The sequence below is a fragment of the Anneissia japonica genome, unplaced genomic scaffold (assembly GCF_011630105.1).
Source record: "Anneissia japonica isolate Jap-2015-1 unplaced genomic scaffold, ASM1163010v1 scaffold75154_len16825_cov180, whole genome shotgun sequence".
Classification (NCBI taxonomy): domain Eukaryota; kingdom Metazoa; phylum Echinodermata; class Crinoidea; order Comatulida; family Comatulidae; genus Anneissia; species Anneissia japonica.
In genome coordinates, this window is record NW_022687732.1 from 1 (window position 1) to 16,596 (window position 16,596).

A 16,596-nucleotide genomic window follows, 5' to 3' on the forward strand; every position below is an offset into this window, starting at 1 on the left:
TGTCTATGACACCTGTACAGTATTAAGTAGTATGAATACTTGCCCAATATGTATTTAAATATATACATTACTAGATTAAATAATATACTAGTACATTACTAGATTATAGGCAATGTTTTAATAATTTAATATATGTATATGTATATGGTGATTGGTTGATAAACACAATGTGGAATATACAGGCGATTTGCAATCTGATCAATGACGAACACGCTTTCATAGGAAACCCACCGTAATGTTAAGAGATATGTATTAAAAACATACTTTTTCACATATTTCCCGACAATATTTTCGCAAATCTCTTCATACTTTAAATTCCCCAGGCCTTATCTTCCATATTATTGCAAGATCGGCCTAATCGCGTCACAAACGAAGGAAGAGATAGAAAAACAAATGACTTCAAAATTCGCTCAGAATCATCATATAAGCCCTCTCTCTCAGAGAGTGGGCTAACAAGTGGTGACAAATTTTGGGGGCCCGGGCTGACAGGGCCCTTTATAATCAGGCACTGGATAAAGACCTAATGTGATATAAATGCGCTATAGTCTATGTGTTAGAGACACATTATGTTATGTATCAACAAAGCACTTTTGAATCAGGGTAGGAGATCGAGGACCCTATGGATGGGGCCCCTCAGGGTCAGGCCGGGGCCCTGCAGACTGCCGCACAAGAGCGCATAGGCGTTACGCCACTGCATACTGTCTACCTGTTTTGGTATGCCGAAATTAAACAAAGGCAGCTCCAGGTGGCCCTTTGTGCAATATTGGAGGCCATGTTAGGAGGTTAAAAATTTATACAGAAACTAACCGACAAGTTCTGGGAGAAATGGACACATAGCTACTTCCTGACAGTGATCGTGCGTAACAAATGGCATTTGAAGCATCGAAACTTGAAAGTTGGAGATGTGGTGCTGATCCAAGAAGAGAATCTGAGACGTGGCAAGTGGAAAACGGGTGTAGTGACCGACACGCTGTCAGATGACAATGGGCTAGTGAGAAACATAGTAGTCCAAACTGTGACGGAGACTGGGGTTCAAACATCTTTGAAAAGATCTGCTCAAAGACTAGTGTTGTCGGTACCGAGGAAGAAGAACACATGTAACTGCTTAATTGGAGCTGTGAAAAGTGTTCAATTTTGCTTGTATAATTGTGCTAATGAAAACAACCGTAAATATTTGATCTTTTGATTTTAAGTTTACAGTAGTTGAGATGCTTTGGTGGGGGGGGTGTTTCAGTATGCCAAAATTCAAGGGCGTCACCTCTTGTTAGGGCGAAATTTGTTTACAGAGTACACTGTGCAGGAGCCATGATGAGTTTGTATTTCGCTTTCGCAATTCAATCATTTTAAGAGACACTAAAGTGCAAGTACATATTAATATATGGCTATATTGTTTGGTAGAGTAAAGATTATAGAACAAAGTAAGCAAGTTATAAATTAATGTTATCATGAATCACTAGTTTTGGAAGCAAAAAGTTTGACTGTACCAGGCGCTGTGTTGAGTGTCCGTCAGTTAGCATTTAGCGTGTTGTTTGAGTTGGCTCAAATGAACTGTCATAGTTTTACTTTGTTATGAGCATAGTAAGAGATGATAACCAAGCAATTGATTGCTGTGTTATGATAATAAATGAATGACTACTGTTACCTTTAGCTTGTTGTTAATTATTGATCAATAAATAAATGCTCCATAGATAGCTTAGATTTTGTAAACGAATGATTGTGGTACACGGCCGTCGTGCATGTGTGTATTGGAAGTGAATCGCTATGTAGCACCCTCAATATTGAGAGGTGTGAGTGGAGTTTCTTATATACTCTAGGTAGATTGTTAGGGTTTTGTTATGTACGAGATAATCACACAAGTTTAACCATTGCGGTTAAGATGTTGTATAACGTTGTTTAACCAGATGCGGTTAAGATGTAGTGTGGTATTGATAATTTGTTATACACCTACACATAACATGTAATTTTTATGCAGAAAAAATATAAATAATGTAATTATTTGTTGTTTTGTAGATTTTCAAACCTACCGACTATACCGAGCTGAGGTTTGTTTGAGAATTAAAGGTGTAGACTAAAGGCAATTCAAGTTCGTTGTCTGAATTTATTGAGTATTGCGCATAGCGAAACACTACCTAACCTTTAATGTTTTGGGGTTAATAAAGATATCTTAATATTTCTTGAAGGTTTGCAAGGCAAGTATCAATAACAAAAATCATAAAACTTCCTGTACATGTATAATAATATGGGTTTTTGAGGTAAAACCACTACAGTAGTTTGTTGAACAAGATATCAAGTCACTTTCTTTAATTCTATAATTGTTGGTGCCTTGAGCATTGTCTAGTGTGCTGGGGAGAAATATCACGAGGGGATATATGGACAGGCTTAACCACATAGTCAATATGCAGTACGAATAGTGGGCAGTGTGTGCCGTTGGTGGGCTCTACAGTGACAGGGTGGCATTAAAATTTGATAAAATTCGAAAAGATCCTTCTCAACATCTCCACAAGGAGTGATAGAATGCAGTAAGCAAGGTCTCTGACTAACTGTTATCGAGATTCTTTCATTCCTAGAGTAATCCAGAACTTTATTGCAAATCTTCAAAGACAGACTCTCGAATTCTAGAATTATGGATATTAAAGTTTAAATTGTATTAAAAACAAAGAATATTTGTATCATGTCTTTGGGAATGAGAAACATCTTTTCGACCATGTAATTTCCGATGAAAAGGATGAAATAAAGTTTATCTGTATCTGAAGGGCGTACTTCCTGCAAGCTTATACATAGTGGGTGCACTCCATGACTAGCACGGCGATTTCCATAGTAACTTGGGAAGTAACATATTTTTTTTATGAACAGGACTACCATCTCTTGCCCTGTCTACTCTTTGATTATTCGTACGTTTGTATGAATCATAGGAGTTTTCAATGCAGGTTCTTTTTTAGTGAATAATCGCGTATAATCGATTCTAGTTGCTGTTATTAATTGACTGGAACAGTCCTCACAGGGTCACCGAGGAGCAGGTTAACAGCATGACCCCCACCCACCATTTATACTCCTGGGTGAAGAAAGGCAAACATAAGTGTCTTGCCAAAGGACACAAACAAAGCAACAAACGTTGGTCTCAAACTCCCGACCAGAAGTCCAACACCTTATATGCTGCGCCATACGCAAGTGCAGCAACAACAAAAGCATGATGTGAAGAAGGCTTATACTTACTGCTTTTAAGTACAAAAACATGCAGGAATACTGTCCAGCTTCAGGTAAATACGATAAAAATATTGTCACGCATAATATCAAAACAGTCTGATCAGCACCTACTTTCCGCAATGACTAAAATACAAAAAAAAAAACACGATTTTTGATAAATAATTTATAGTTCAGATACTTTGCTGAACTTGATAGCATAAGAGACAATATGCTTCAAATTGAGAATGGTAAAAAAACATTCTTAATGTTTAAAAGGTCAGTCTCATTTTAAAAATGTTATCTTTGAAAAAGAATAATTGTTATTTATGTTAATTACAAGAAACAAATGTTTATTTTATCATGATTTAAGAAATGACAACAGCACTTTTAAGACTATGTATAGAATTCACTGACTCTAGCTTTCGTCCACACAGTCGAATCAAGGGACTGTACTAATGTGATAAGTAGCATATTATAATACAGAGAAATAAAATATAATAATTGGTGCGAGGAATCCTCGATCTAAGTTAAGCCAAAATTCTATACAACTACTACTTGAACTTTGACATTATGTGAAGCCTATTATTACCTCCGCCAAGGAGGTTATGTATCCACTGCAGCTGTCTATCTGTTAGCAAGATTACGCAAAAACTAAAGAATGGATCATCAAATTTAGTGGAATGTTACATAATAATCAAAGAAAGACACCTTTCAAATTTTCAGAAAAGGTCAAAGGATAAGATCAAGGTCACAGAAACTTTTATCCTTGAGCATAAAAGACAATTATGAAATTGCACCTCGCATTCAGGCAGCACTCAAGAAAACAATGTGCCTGAATATGACAGGCAACTCAATTATTTTACTGAGGGTATGCTGCAGTTTTGCACATCATATTTATAGCCTGCATGTTGTTGGTACTGTATTCAGGCACAGGGCGGAAGTACTGTATGCACTCTATGGAGTTCCGCTACTTTGATAATGTTTGCATTTCTTGGTATTGCATGAGAATCTACCATGGCCAATGTTAGTGTGAAGTCTATTTTTAACTAATTGCTAATTGTTGTTTCAGATTAACTACCTGTTTATAAAAACGATATGTTTATCTTTAAAAATATCATTTTTGGGCTTCATCATGTAAAGACAGGTTGTAGATTATCTATAATGCATTTGAGGTGTTAAGTGATGGGTGATATGTTGTTATCAGTGTGCAGTTTACAAGGATTTCTTTTCGCTGTACTGGAGAAGTTTTGTGTGGTATACACTTATCTTTCTGTATCTGTTTGTCAACTATTTGTGTGTCATACTCAAGTTTATTAAATGTTCTCTAAATAAGGTATAAAAAAAGTCTGCATGAAATTGATGGGTCAAATTATTAGTAAAAGTATTACGGCTTTTCTGCATTATGTATGCAATACTACTAAAATACTAAAATATTTTGTCAAATGATAACTTATACAGTACTTTAGATTTATACAAAAAAAAACCCAATATAAAACATTTTTGATCTTGGCACCTGGTTTTTTCAAGGGGGATCAAAAAATGTTTGTTATTATCTTACCATAAATGGATCAGCCTGTTCCCAAGTTATTGCCGAACCCCATAATGCCGGTCGAATCTTTTCCGGTAAAGACTCTGGCACAGCAACCAAGATGAAAAGAACATCACAAAGTGCTATTGCAGTCGCTAAAAAAATTACAAAATTATCACTATATTGGCTTCCAAGGTAGGCTCCCAAGGCAGGACTGGTTATGAGGCTTGCTGCAAATGTAGCTGAGACCTGAAGAGATAAAAAATATGTTGCCCAAAATGATGACGAATCATTGTGATTACATTGAGGTTGGGAAGTCAATGAGATCTCATCCAAAATGTTATGCAAGTCGACTTGGGTGGCAAAATCTAAGAGGAACAATGGCACTCTTATATGACTAACTGCAGATGGATGGATGGACGGATAGAAGAATGAAGAGACAGATAGATATTTAGATAAGTAGGTAGATTGATAATTTGTAATCAATGGATGGATGGATGGATGGATTGATGGAAGGGTGTACAGAAGGATGGGTGAATGCATAGAAGGATGGACAGATAGACGGAAGGTCAAATTATTGAATAAATGTATAGATGGATAGATGGAATGGTGGATGGATGGATGGATGGATGGATGGATGGATGGTAGGATGGAAGGATGGATGGATTGATGGACATATTGTTATTTGACAGATCATTATTATCATTATCTTTATTGTTTGTTATTATTGTTTGTTTTATTATGGCTACATGAAAAAATGTTTTACTTGTTTTGTATGCTTTTTTCCAATTCCTTTTGATTTGATCTCTTTATTTACTATAAGTGTTATGTTTGCATTATTCATTTATTGTAATATTTGTTGCTGGAATTAAAAATGAAGTCGTATTAATTGCTAAAGCTAAACTAAAAAAAAAATAACAAATGGATCGATGAATGGCTGGATTGATGGATGGATGGGAGGGTGGATGGATGGGAGGGTGGATGGATGGGAGGGTGGATGGATGACAGGATGGATAAAAGGGTGGGTAGGTGGATGGATGAACAGATTTATGAATCAATGAATGAATATGGATGGCTTAATGGACTGATGCTTGATGTGACGTAGAGATAAACATACAGCAATGACACTTCATTGACTCAACACCACTGTGTATGATGGTCCACTATGGTCAGGGGACATGTTTATATTTTCACACAAAACAATTGCATGATAAGGAATCAAGATTCAGTACTTTAACTATGAAATGTTAGATTAAATTTTATTAATTTCATAAATTTATTCAATGCATTTACCAAACCATAGGCAGAGCTTCGATCTGCTTCATCAGTGATGTCAGCTACATATGCAAATACTATGGAGAAGGTTACCGCAAACACGCCAGATATGGACAGCACTGCGAAAAACCACCTGCCAATGTAAAGAAAATGTTTGCTAAGTTTCTTTAAATGAGGAAGAAAATATATGACAAAAGTAGAGCATCGACGGCTGATAAAGCAAAAATGGACTGTTCCGTTATTAAAGCCACGCGACTTATTTATTTATTATATTAATTATTCCCATGTCGACAAAAAGTATACAACGGATGAAATTGCTTTGAGAAGTGTCTAGAGCAAGACATGGGCAAGGTTCAATACCATTGCTGGTCCACTCTGATCAATAGCGTACTGTAAACGTACGTAAACACGTGTTTGTTGGACAACACATGCGTTTGTACAGTAGGACATGCGCATATTTCTGGGCCTGTTCTGATTGGTCAGTTGTAAAGTTTGATTGACACTCCAGAAAGATCCATTGACCAATACTGTCATTTACTGTACACCTGTGCCAGTTATTTATCAGGAAATATTAAGGTTTGTTTAAACAAGAAACATAATAACTGTGTCTCTATCTCTACTGTATATCAATGCATCTCATTTCGATAGCTTGATACTGTATTTATTGCTGTTTACAATGCTAGTCATAGACGTTGGATTACCCTAAATGCTCGAATAAGCGCCGCAACATATATGATTTTTGTTTTTTAAGCACCGCTCTAAAATAAGAGCCACGGTGCTTAATCAACAGTATATTATATCACCCTGTGTGTAATGAAATACTTTGAGAAACAGGATTAAATACAATGTATACATTGTTAAAATGAATAGCACAATGAAGGCACATGCATATCTTTAATATTTAGGACCTATGTTTAGGCCTACCAAACTACGGGAATACTGTAAGTGAAACAGTAACAAGAACAGGCATGGAAAGCACCATGCAAATATTTATTTATAAGCGCTGCTCTCGAATAAGCACCGCTCTCGAATAAGCGCCGCACTGAAGCCTCCAAAAACGTTACATGTGCCGTGGCGCTTATTCGAGCATCTACAGCATGGAGGAAATGATAATGATATAACTAATTTCTTTCCTTCATAATAGCAAATATATTACAATATAGACTTATATTTATTGCTGTTTACACTGCTTGTCACTAGCTACTGTGGTTGGTACAGTGGGTTTAATTGAGGAAATTATAATGATAATAACTAATTTCTATCCTTCATTAGCAAATGAATTACAATAATGTAGACTTGATATTTTAAATTGATGTATACATTGCATGCTAGTCATGGCTAGTTGGTTTCAGTGGGTGTAATGGAAGAAATTATACCAAATTTCATTCCTTCATGCAGATATATATTACAATAATGTGGACTTGATATTTATTGCTGTTTACATTGCTAGTCATAGGCTAGTTGGTATAGTGGGTTTAATGGAGAAATTATATAATGTACTAATTTCTTTCCTTCATTTATAGCAATGTACACAATTTATCTGTTTATTCTGCTACAGTAGGCATATTGTAGGCTGGTTGAAAAATGGAGGAAAGAATAATTAATTACTTTCCTTTATGATTAGATAGATTTGCATTAGCAAATTATACACTACTGTATAAGGTGGAAGGTTTGTGATAGCAAAACTGATCAATCCTTTGAATATCATAACTAATCAAAGTGTCACTTATCCATTGTTTTTCAAAAAAATGTTCCTCATTTACATATACAATATGTCTTATGAGATCATACAGTACTCCAAGTATCAAAATGTAGTATTATCCAATACTATTTTTCAATATCATTGTTATTATTATTATTATTATTATTATTATTATTATTATGAATATTATTATTATTATTATTATTATTATCATCATTATCATATTATTATCATTATTATTATTATCATTATCATTATCATTATCATTATCATTATTATTATTAATATTATTATTATTATTATTATCATTATTATTATTATTATTAATATTATTATTATTATTATTATTATTATTATCATCATCATTATCATTATCATTATTATTATTATCATTATTATTATTATTATTATTATTATTATTATTATTATTATTATTATTATAATCAATATTTTTATTATTCTGGAGTGGATATCTGGTAGGTTTGAACACAAATTAGAGGACTAGCTGGTATGAAGCAAGCGCTATAAAGTCTAATACGATACTGTAGTGATGCAGCTGTTGCTTTTTTTTTATATTAAACTATCTAATCAAAATTGCCAATAAAAGGACTTTTTTTTAAATTAAAACTATCTAATCAAAGTTGTCATTAAAAGGATTAAAGAAAATAGATTTATCATAATCATTTATCAAAATACACATTATCATCATCATTGATAAAAAATATCATAATTGTGCTATTCTACTGGCACACGCTATTACCATCTTGGGAAAACACAACAATTATTTTTTTGGCCTTCATACTTTTGAAATTAGCAAATTTAATTAATGTTTTCAAACAATATATTTTTTTTAAATGGGCATATTGATTATTATGGTGATGGGACATGCATACAAGACTAAGAAAAAGATGTTGTAACCTTACCAAGGACTAACTCTCATCAATGGAATGGGTACACAAGTAAAAAATACTGTTAGTAAAAGGAATGATTTGCGTCCCCAGACATCAGATAATGCCCCCAGTAAAGGAGCACTCATGAATGCCAGAATTCCCTAGAAGCAAAGAGAAATATTAAATTATTATTTTCAAATGAAAATATTTCTTGTAATTAATCATGGTCAAATCAAATTCAAGTTGAAATGAAAAAAAGTTAAATAAGTATATGTACCATAGTGTATCTTTCTTTTTGTATTAAAAAAAAACAGTAACTTTTGCCCAGGCTCAGTGTTCTTATTTTTTTGCTGATTTCAGGCTAAAAATGTTTTTATTTTTATACAGACTTTTCAAACATAGAAAATGATTATTGTACTGTGCTGTACATCAGTATATTACTGTACTGTTTTATAGAGGGTACAGTATGACCTAGTCACACCTATTGCAAATACAGATATTGTTTAATTTTTATTTTTTCAACTAAAAACCTTATTTGGCATTTTACCTCTGCCTCAATATGTTCTTAATTTTTAAGCAATTTCAGCCTTAGTGTTCTTATAGAGTGTGTTCTTATAAAAAAATTAAAAAAAACGTATCATACAAAAAACAACCAATTTAATGCACATTAAACAGACAAATAATTCACATGGCACAATTAAGACAAAAGAATTTTGGTACATATTTAAGGATAATTAAATACAGAAGATCAACAATTTCATTCTATAATACATTGTCAATTCTCTGACATTGCCAAAAAATAATTCTAAAATATGATTTTATGGAATTAAGCATGAGGCAACGAGAGAAAGTGGAATCAGTTAATAAAACTCACCATCTACTGAAATTATATTTGAAATGAACTACAATTGGATGGCAACTGTACAGTAAGCTCTGTCTTCACTATCAAATTTTATGTAACAAAAATGTAATATGCCCATATTTGGATGTAATATGCCCATATTTGTGTATACCATGTCCATATTTGGGTGTATAATGCCCATATATGAGAGTAATATGACATCATCATACCCATATGGTCACATCACACAAATTTTCAATATAATTTGATAGTGTGGACTGAGACTTCTTTTAGGTATAAGGCCAAGTCAAAAAAAATTCCTCATCCTAATATTTTAAAAAAAGGAGAATAAGAGTACTTTTTGTTTTACTCCAGAGATACAGTATGGTAAATCCAAAATGGCCAATGGAAAACGACTACAACCTCCTCATTTTTACAAGTAAGACACATTGAAAGCAAATATAGTACAATATTCATTTCATAACCTTACCAATCCTTTAATAAACAATACAATAGTGAATGTAAACTTCTGAGGTACTCTTTAAAAAAATGTCTAGTAAATCTATTTATCTGGGTTAGCAATTATTTTACCCCCAACTAGACCCGGTTTACCTGAAAATTTGAAATTTTACAGCCCAGAATAAAACAGTAATACACAAGAATTCAATACTGAATCTGAAGATATCATCTCATCAATACAAAAAACACTTTCAAAATGGGCTGGTTAATACTGGCTAATAGAATACGAAACAAAATTACATGAATCTGTTTGCTGTCAACATAAAAAGCAATTGTTCGAATATCACTTCCTTTTTGATCAGTGTTTTCAAACAGCAGATGTACAAAGGAAAGTGTTAACAATGGGACAGGTTTATATGCCTAGGTCATAGTTAAACTTAGAGTAGGAACTGTGGTAATAAGCATCTGATCAAGGTCTGCGAAACCAAAATAATTGAATGCATCAAAACCCCTTTTAATACTCTAGCTGACGCTAGCTGAGGCTACAAAAAAAGGCCATTCAAAAACCATATCACTAGCCATTCAACATCATGCACATTCTTGGTACTATCTACTGCAAAAAGCAAACATATGTTTTGTTTCTAGCGAGCAATGCAATTTACAAGATAAGTTTTCCTCAATTCTAAGCAAATATGTATGATTAGAAAAGACAAACCAGTCTCTCGTCGCAAATCCTGTTTCTGAGATAATGGCCGAAACACGCTGGAATGTCAAAAATTTTTTAATCTATTGTATTACACTACACTAACCTTTCTATATCTATATCATACTATGCTGTTATTATCCCCATTTTCCATGTTAAAAGAATAATTGTTAATTATTTGGTGATGGTTTCTGCCTGAGAAATACCTAAAATCATAACTTTGATGGCTGAATTTCAAATATTGTTCTTTAAACAGCTGTCTGTTTAAACTACAGTAACTTTATAATGAAATGTCGGACTAAATATTTTTTTAGAATTTTAAAAGCTCTCATTTTACCGTTTAACCCTGTATTAAACTAAAAATCTATTTTTGCGACGAGTGACTGGTTTGGCTTGTCTTTGCCACATATATGTAAGGGGTAGCATGGACTACTGATAAATAAAATTTAGTTATTCTTATTTAGTAAATGGTTTTGCCAAAAACACCCAGATAAAAGATAAAATAAATTAAAATGTTATTGTTGAATATAAACAGTATAGTATGAGATGGTTAAATGCTTTAAATTTATAGGAAGTAATCTTATTTTAAGGCAGTGGTGGGCATAATAAAAATAAAGAAAAACTTTTTTTTCCTGAAATTTCCATTTTTTCGTGGTGCTCTAATTGGCTAAAAATAAAATTTTATTTTTATATGAAATCATCCATATTGGCTTTCCTTCGTCACTTGTCGTCATGAAATACAATATATATTCATAAAAAAATTAATTAGTTTTGACACAATTAAATACAACACATAGTTATCATAATCATACCAGCCAATTTCATTTTTTTTCAACACAGGATAGATTTTTATGACTAATCGCAGTTAATGCACATCAGTAATTGCATTTTGTACCCACCTTAACACCTTGGATCATACCATTCATAAGAAAAGTCTTCTCAGGGAAGGTACTATGCAAAACCTGAAAGGAGTTATCACAGCATTACTATTTATAAATAAACATGAAAATGAAAATAAACATGGAGGTACTGTACATAGTTAAGACAACAATGCCATTGAAATGATTGTTGGATCTTAAAACACAAACAGAAACTATGGAATAAGCACTAATTAATTCAGCAATCTAGAGCAACTAAAATAATATTATGTATGTAAAAAACAATGAATAATAATAATAATAACAGTTTGATTATATAGCGCTACACTAGTCTCAAAGTGTTTGAAGTGTAGACTAGCTTGTACGTACACATTGCTCTGACAAACACAATCAGATCTATTGCCAATCGATGGATTCTTATCACATTCCTCTCACCAGCACCATTTGATTCATTGGCCCTCCATGGGTACATATTTTTCTGTCCAACACCAGAATCAGAATCTTTGGCCCTCAATAGACTCCCACCACAGTCATCTATCCAAAACAATCAGATTCACTGGCTCTCAATGGATTCCCACCACTCCTCAGTCTGACACCATTAGATTCATTGGCCCTCAATTGACTCCCACCACATTCCTTTGTCCAGTACCCTTAATGGACTACCACCACTCCTCTGTCTGACATCATCAGGTTCATTGGCACTCAACTGATTCCCAACACAATCCTCTGTCCAGCACCATTAGATTCATTGGCACTCAATGGATTCCCAACACAAGCCTCTGTCCAACACCACTAAATTCATTGGCCTTCAATGAACTTGCACCGCAACCCTCTGTCCAACACTATTAGATTCATTGGCCCTCAATGAACTTGTACAACAATCATCTGTCCAACACCATTAGATGCAATATCACTCAATGGACTTGTACCACAATCCTCTGTCCAACACCATTAGATTCATTGGCCCTCAATGAACTTGTACCACAATCCTCTGTCCAACATCATTAGATTCATTGGCCCTCAATGAACTTGTACCACAATCCTCTGTCCAACACCATTAGATTCATTGGCCCTCAATGAACTTGTACCACAATCCTCTTCCCAACACCATCAGATGCAATAGCACTCAATGGACTTGTACTGTACCACATTCTTCTGTTCAACACCATCAGATTCATTGCCCTTCAATGGACTTTACATTACCCTGTCCAAAACCATTAGATTCACTGGACCTCACATTCCTCTGTCTGATAATTCATCAAATTTCATTTAGCCCTAATGGACTCCCACCATATTCCTCTGTCTTATACCATCACAATAATTTTACCTCAGTGGAATATCACTACTGTACATTCCACTCTCTCCAAAAACATCAGCACATGCCACTAGATCCATCTTTTATACTTACTTTAAGCATTGGACTTGTAAGAAGGCCCCATGCGAAAAACTCCAGGAAAATAACTATAAGTGCATGATAGAGACTAGGCTCTCCTATACCCTGTAAGAGTCAAATAATGAATTCATTATATCTTTATAGTACCGAACAACACAAAATAACAAAATCTGACAGTTGGGTGATCATTGGAAGCTGGATGGTTACTGGTAGGAGTTACCTCAATATAGCCAATGCTCTGCTTTTTTATGGTAAACATACAAATTCAGTTAATAATTAATTTGGCATAAGGCCGTCCCATGTCAAAACAACCTATTATTATATTTTTGTGCAGAACGGCTGCATAAAACATCATCCAACCTGAGTTTATGTTGGCTGCAATGTAATTTTCAAAATTTTAATATTTTTCAATATCTTTCCTACCCCAATATTTAAGTGGCTGGATTGATTATTATTTGTGTGGGCTACTAATAAAGTACACAGTAATTAATTTTCCTAATAGCAAATATTCTGAGTTGAAGTGTTTTAGCCGCATATTGTAAGGCAGATTTCAAAAACGTTTTAGTTGCCCTACAGTACATTCTCTATGAATGTGTTACGAACGCAGAAAGAGCCATGGTTAATCTTTTTATTTATCACAAACTAAGGGCATGCTTTATTGTTTAAGTTTCTAAAAAATTGCTGTGAAGTAGAAATATTGCTGAAATGTGGCCTGCTTTCGTTTGAGACACTCCAGGACGCATCATAACAGGAATATTTCAGTAATAATTTACTCACTACAGTAGTTCTCAGATTTTTTAGACTCTGTATGGTCCGACTTAATTTCTAAATAGTAAAAACAGACAACTTCATAAATGCCAATATCGTGATACTAAAAAATGGGAGAATTTTGGCGTAAAGCGCCACCAAGGGCCTTGGCCTGTGTGGCTGGGTGGGGTTTCAGGTGGGGTATCCATAGTGCATGAGGTCTACAGTAGGGGGTGTAACATCCCTGGTACAGTCAGCTATTTAATATGTGAGGTCTCTCCACGAAATGAGACGCATCATTGGTGAAATCATATTGAGATATTCACCGAAACAGGCCAAAGTCAACATTTTTACAAAATTTTGACAAAAAATTTTTAATTTTTATTAAAATAACTTGATACCGATACATTGTAAGTGAATTTTCTTGCAAAAACAGTGTTCTCTGTACATATTCTGTAATTCTAGTTAATATTATTTGTACAGGTTAGTTTATCTTTGAGGTAGATTTTTTCAAAACGTGGTTCTTATACACCTTAACTTTAAATGCTCACATCTCTAGATTAATACTTATAGTAGGGAAATCATTCAAAGACCAAATGAAAGCTTATAATATGATCTACCCAAATATAATATAAACTCAATTTTTTAATTTCTAACCATGAGACTCATTTTGTAGCGAGACCTCACATATATCATAAGCGTATACGTTTATAGTTTTTGCAAATTTCGGATGCCAGTCAATTCGAGCGGATGTCAGTTCGAGCGGATGTCAGTTCGAGCAGATGCCAGTTCGAGCGGATGCATTTAGTGCGAACTATAACAAGGGCGAATTTATCTTCGCCCTATTTTTGTATTTGTTTTAAATGCAAAAAATACTCTGTGCACTAAAGTTCTGAATGTTTTTGGTACTTTTTGATAATTATTCCATGTTTGAATTACAGTCTTGGCAAATCCGACTAAAAGATGGCCGCTAGCAAGCACTTATATTTTAAAACTATAGAATTTCGCACGTAGATTTCATGGCTTTTGTCTCCAGTTAGTTGAATTATATAGTATTGTAACAGTATTTGTAGATTTACGATTTAGGCCTATATTTGTAAATGGGAGTAACTGTAATTGTAATTGTTTATATTCACCATAGAAATTTAAATTATTTTTACGTATGGTATCAGAAGGTTCACACATCATTGGTGTAGTAGTGTGACACAGTGGCGGATCCAGTGTAGGGGCATGGGGAGGCACATGCCCCCCTAGTCTTGCCACTAAATTTTAAAAATATCAATGCATATTAATGTTAATGGTTATGTACTACTCACATATCTATTCTGAAACTGTTGCCCCCACCCCGCCGTTTAAAAAAATTCTGGATCCTCCAGCCCCTGTGACAAGACTAGCACAGTAACAGACATCATACCAATTTCCTCCACTATTCACCATTCGTCTATAGTTCAAAACCCACTTTTTTTTTAAATTAGCATGCGGAAAGAATAACAATGACTAAACATTATTTTTATGAACCCCGTAGGTATGTTTAATTGTAAATTGTTAACCATTATAAATCATTAAATACGACTTTTTTATACATAAGGCTATAGGCTTCTCCCCTAGCACCCACCGGGGCTTTTCCCTTGGCTCCAGTGGCGTATCTAGAAGTCTTGAAATAGGGGTACTGATTCAATATTGGGGGCGCGAAGGTGAAGTAGGGTGGCTTGATGATCAGTTGAGGGATGCTATAACTCGCAATAAAATAAGGTGATTTTTGAAGGGGCGTCCGCCAAACCCCTGGGTCCCCTAGATACGCCAGTGGCTGGCTCCCACGCAAAGCCTGAGCCTCAGCCGAATGCAAGTAATTCGTACATAACTCGCACAGGCTGTTGTTCGCACAAGTGAATCTTTTTTCCGCTCGAACTAGCATACCCTAGCTCGAATAAATTCCGTTCGAACTGGCATTCGCTCAAAGTGGCATCCGCTCGAATTGACTGGTTCCCATCAATCAAATGGCAGTCTCCTGGCCAAAAAATGGGAGTGTTGTCATGTGGGCCTAGTAGTATGCTGCCCTATAATTAAGGCCTAGCCTTCCTAGACTATTTATTAATAATTAAGGCCTAGCCTTCCTAGCCTATTTATTAATAATGTAGGCCTAGGCATAGGGCTTAGTTGCATAGGCTAGGCCTAGGCCTAGCCTATGCAACTTTTTGACAAACCAATTCAGGAATCCAGGAATAGGCCTGGCTAGGCCACTAGGTAATATTATATCCTACTATTTATTAGAGATTCGATATACCGCTATGAACCAGGCTCTATATACATCGACACAAAAGATTAACATATTGCAAAATATGGTAGGCTAGGCTAGGCCCTAGGACCCTAGGCCTAGTTCTATCTAGCGTGAACAGTAACGGCCCATCAACTCACCGTCGACCCAATGTCTTTTGTGACTCGTCGTTTTGGTATAATCTTTTTCCGTTTTTTCGTCATATTTTACAAATAAAACAACACTATGTAACGTTAGGCATACAATAATTAACAGTCAAAAGCATATGTCAACTTTACAATCGGTTTGCTAGTTTCAGAAGAAGAAATCTACACTATTTTCACAAAAACAAAATAGTACTGGATTTCACAACAAAACAGAACAGACGTCGTACTAGCAAACGGAAGTAGACTGTAATAAAACTGACAACCTCTGAACCCGAAAGCGCATTCATGCGTGGAAGATTGGTAGTGGCTATCGGCACTGCCGCAGTGCCGATTTGGCACTGCCGCAGTGCGGAAAAAAAGCTGCTGTTTTCTATCGGCACTGCCGCAGTGCCAAAGAGCTGCTGTTTTCTATCGGCAATGCCACAAGTGCGAAAAGCTGCTGTTCATTAATACAATCGATAATTTTATCGATAGATGACGTTGGTATAATTCATAATTCATAATTTTATTTCACTCAAAACGTAATGAGACTGGTAGGCAAAAAAGAGAACATGTCCCTGTACAAGATGCCTAACC

The 16,596-nt window shown here is 34.7% G+C and overlaps 1 protein-coding gene across 1 annotated transcript; it reads right to left on the reverse strand.

Moving 5' to 3' along the window:
* Window positions 1–2,543: 2,543 nt before the first annotated feature.
* Window positions 2,544–16,270, reverse strand: LOC117120901 (hippocampus abundant transcript 1 protein-like). Its single transcript, XM_033266000.1, has 7 exons — window positions 16,015–16,270; window positions 12,868–12,957; window positions 11,481–11,543; window positions 8,612–8,739; window positions 6,005–6,119; window positions 4,742–4,960; window positions 2,544–3,327 (listed from the first exon to the last, which is right to left on the reverse strand). Exons 1-7 carry the CDS (start codon window positions 16,075–16,077, stop codon window positions 3,019–3,021), a joined length of 987 nt encoding a protein of 328 aa, XP_033121891.1. The 5' UTR covers window positions 16,078–16,270; the 3' UTR covers window positions 2,544–3,018.
* Between the last annotated feature and the right edge of the window lie 326 nt (window positions 16,271–16,596).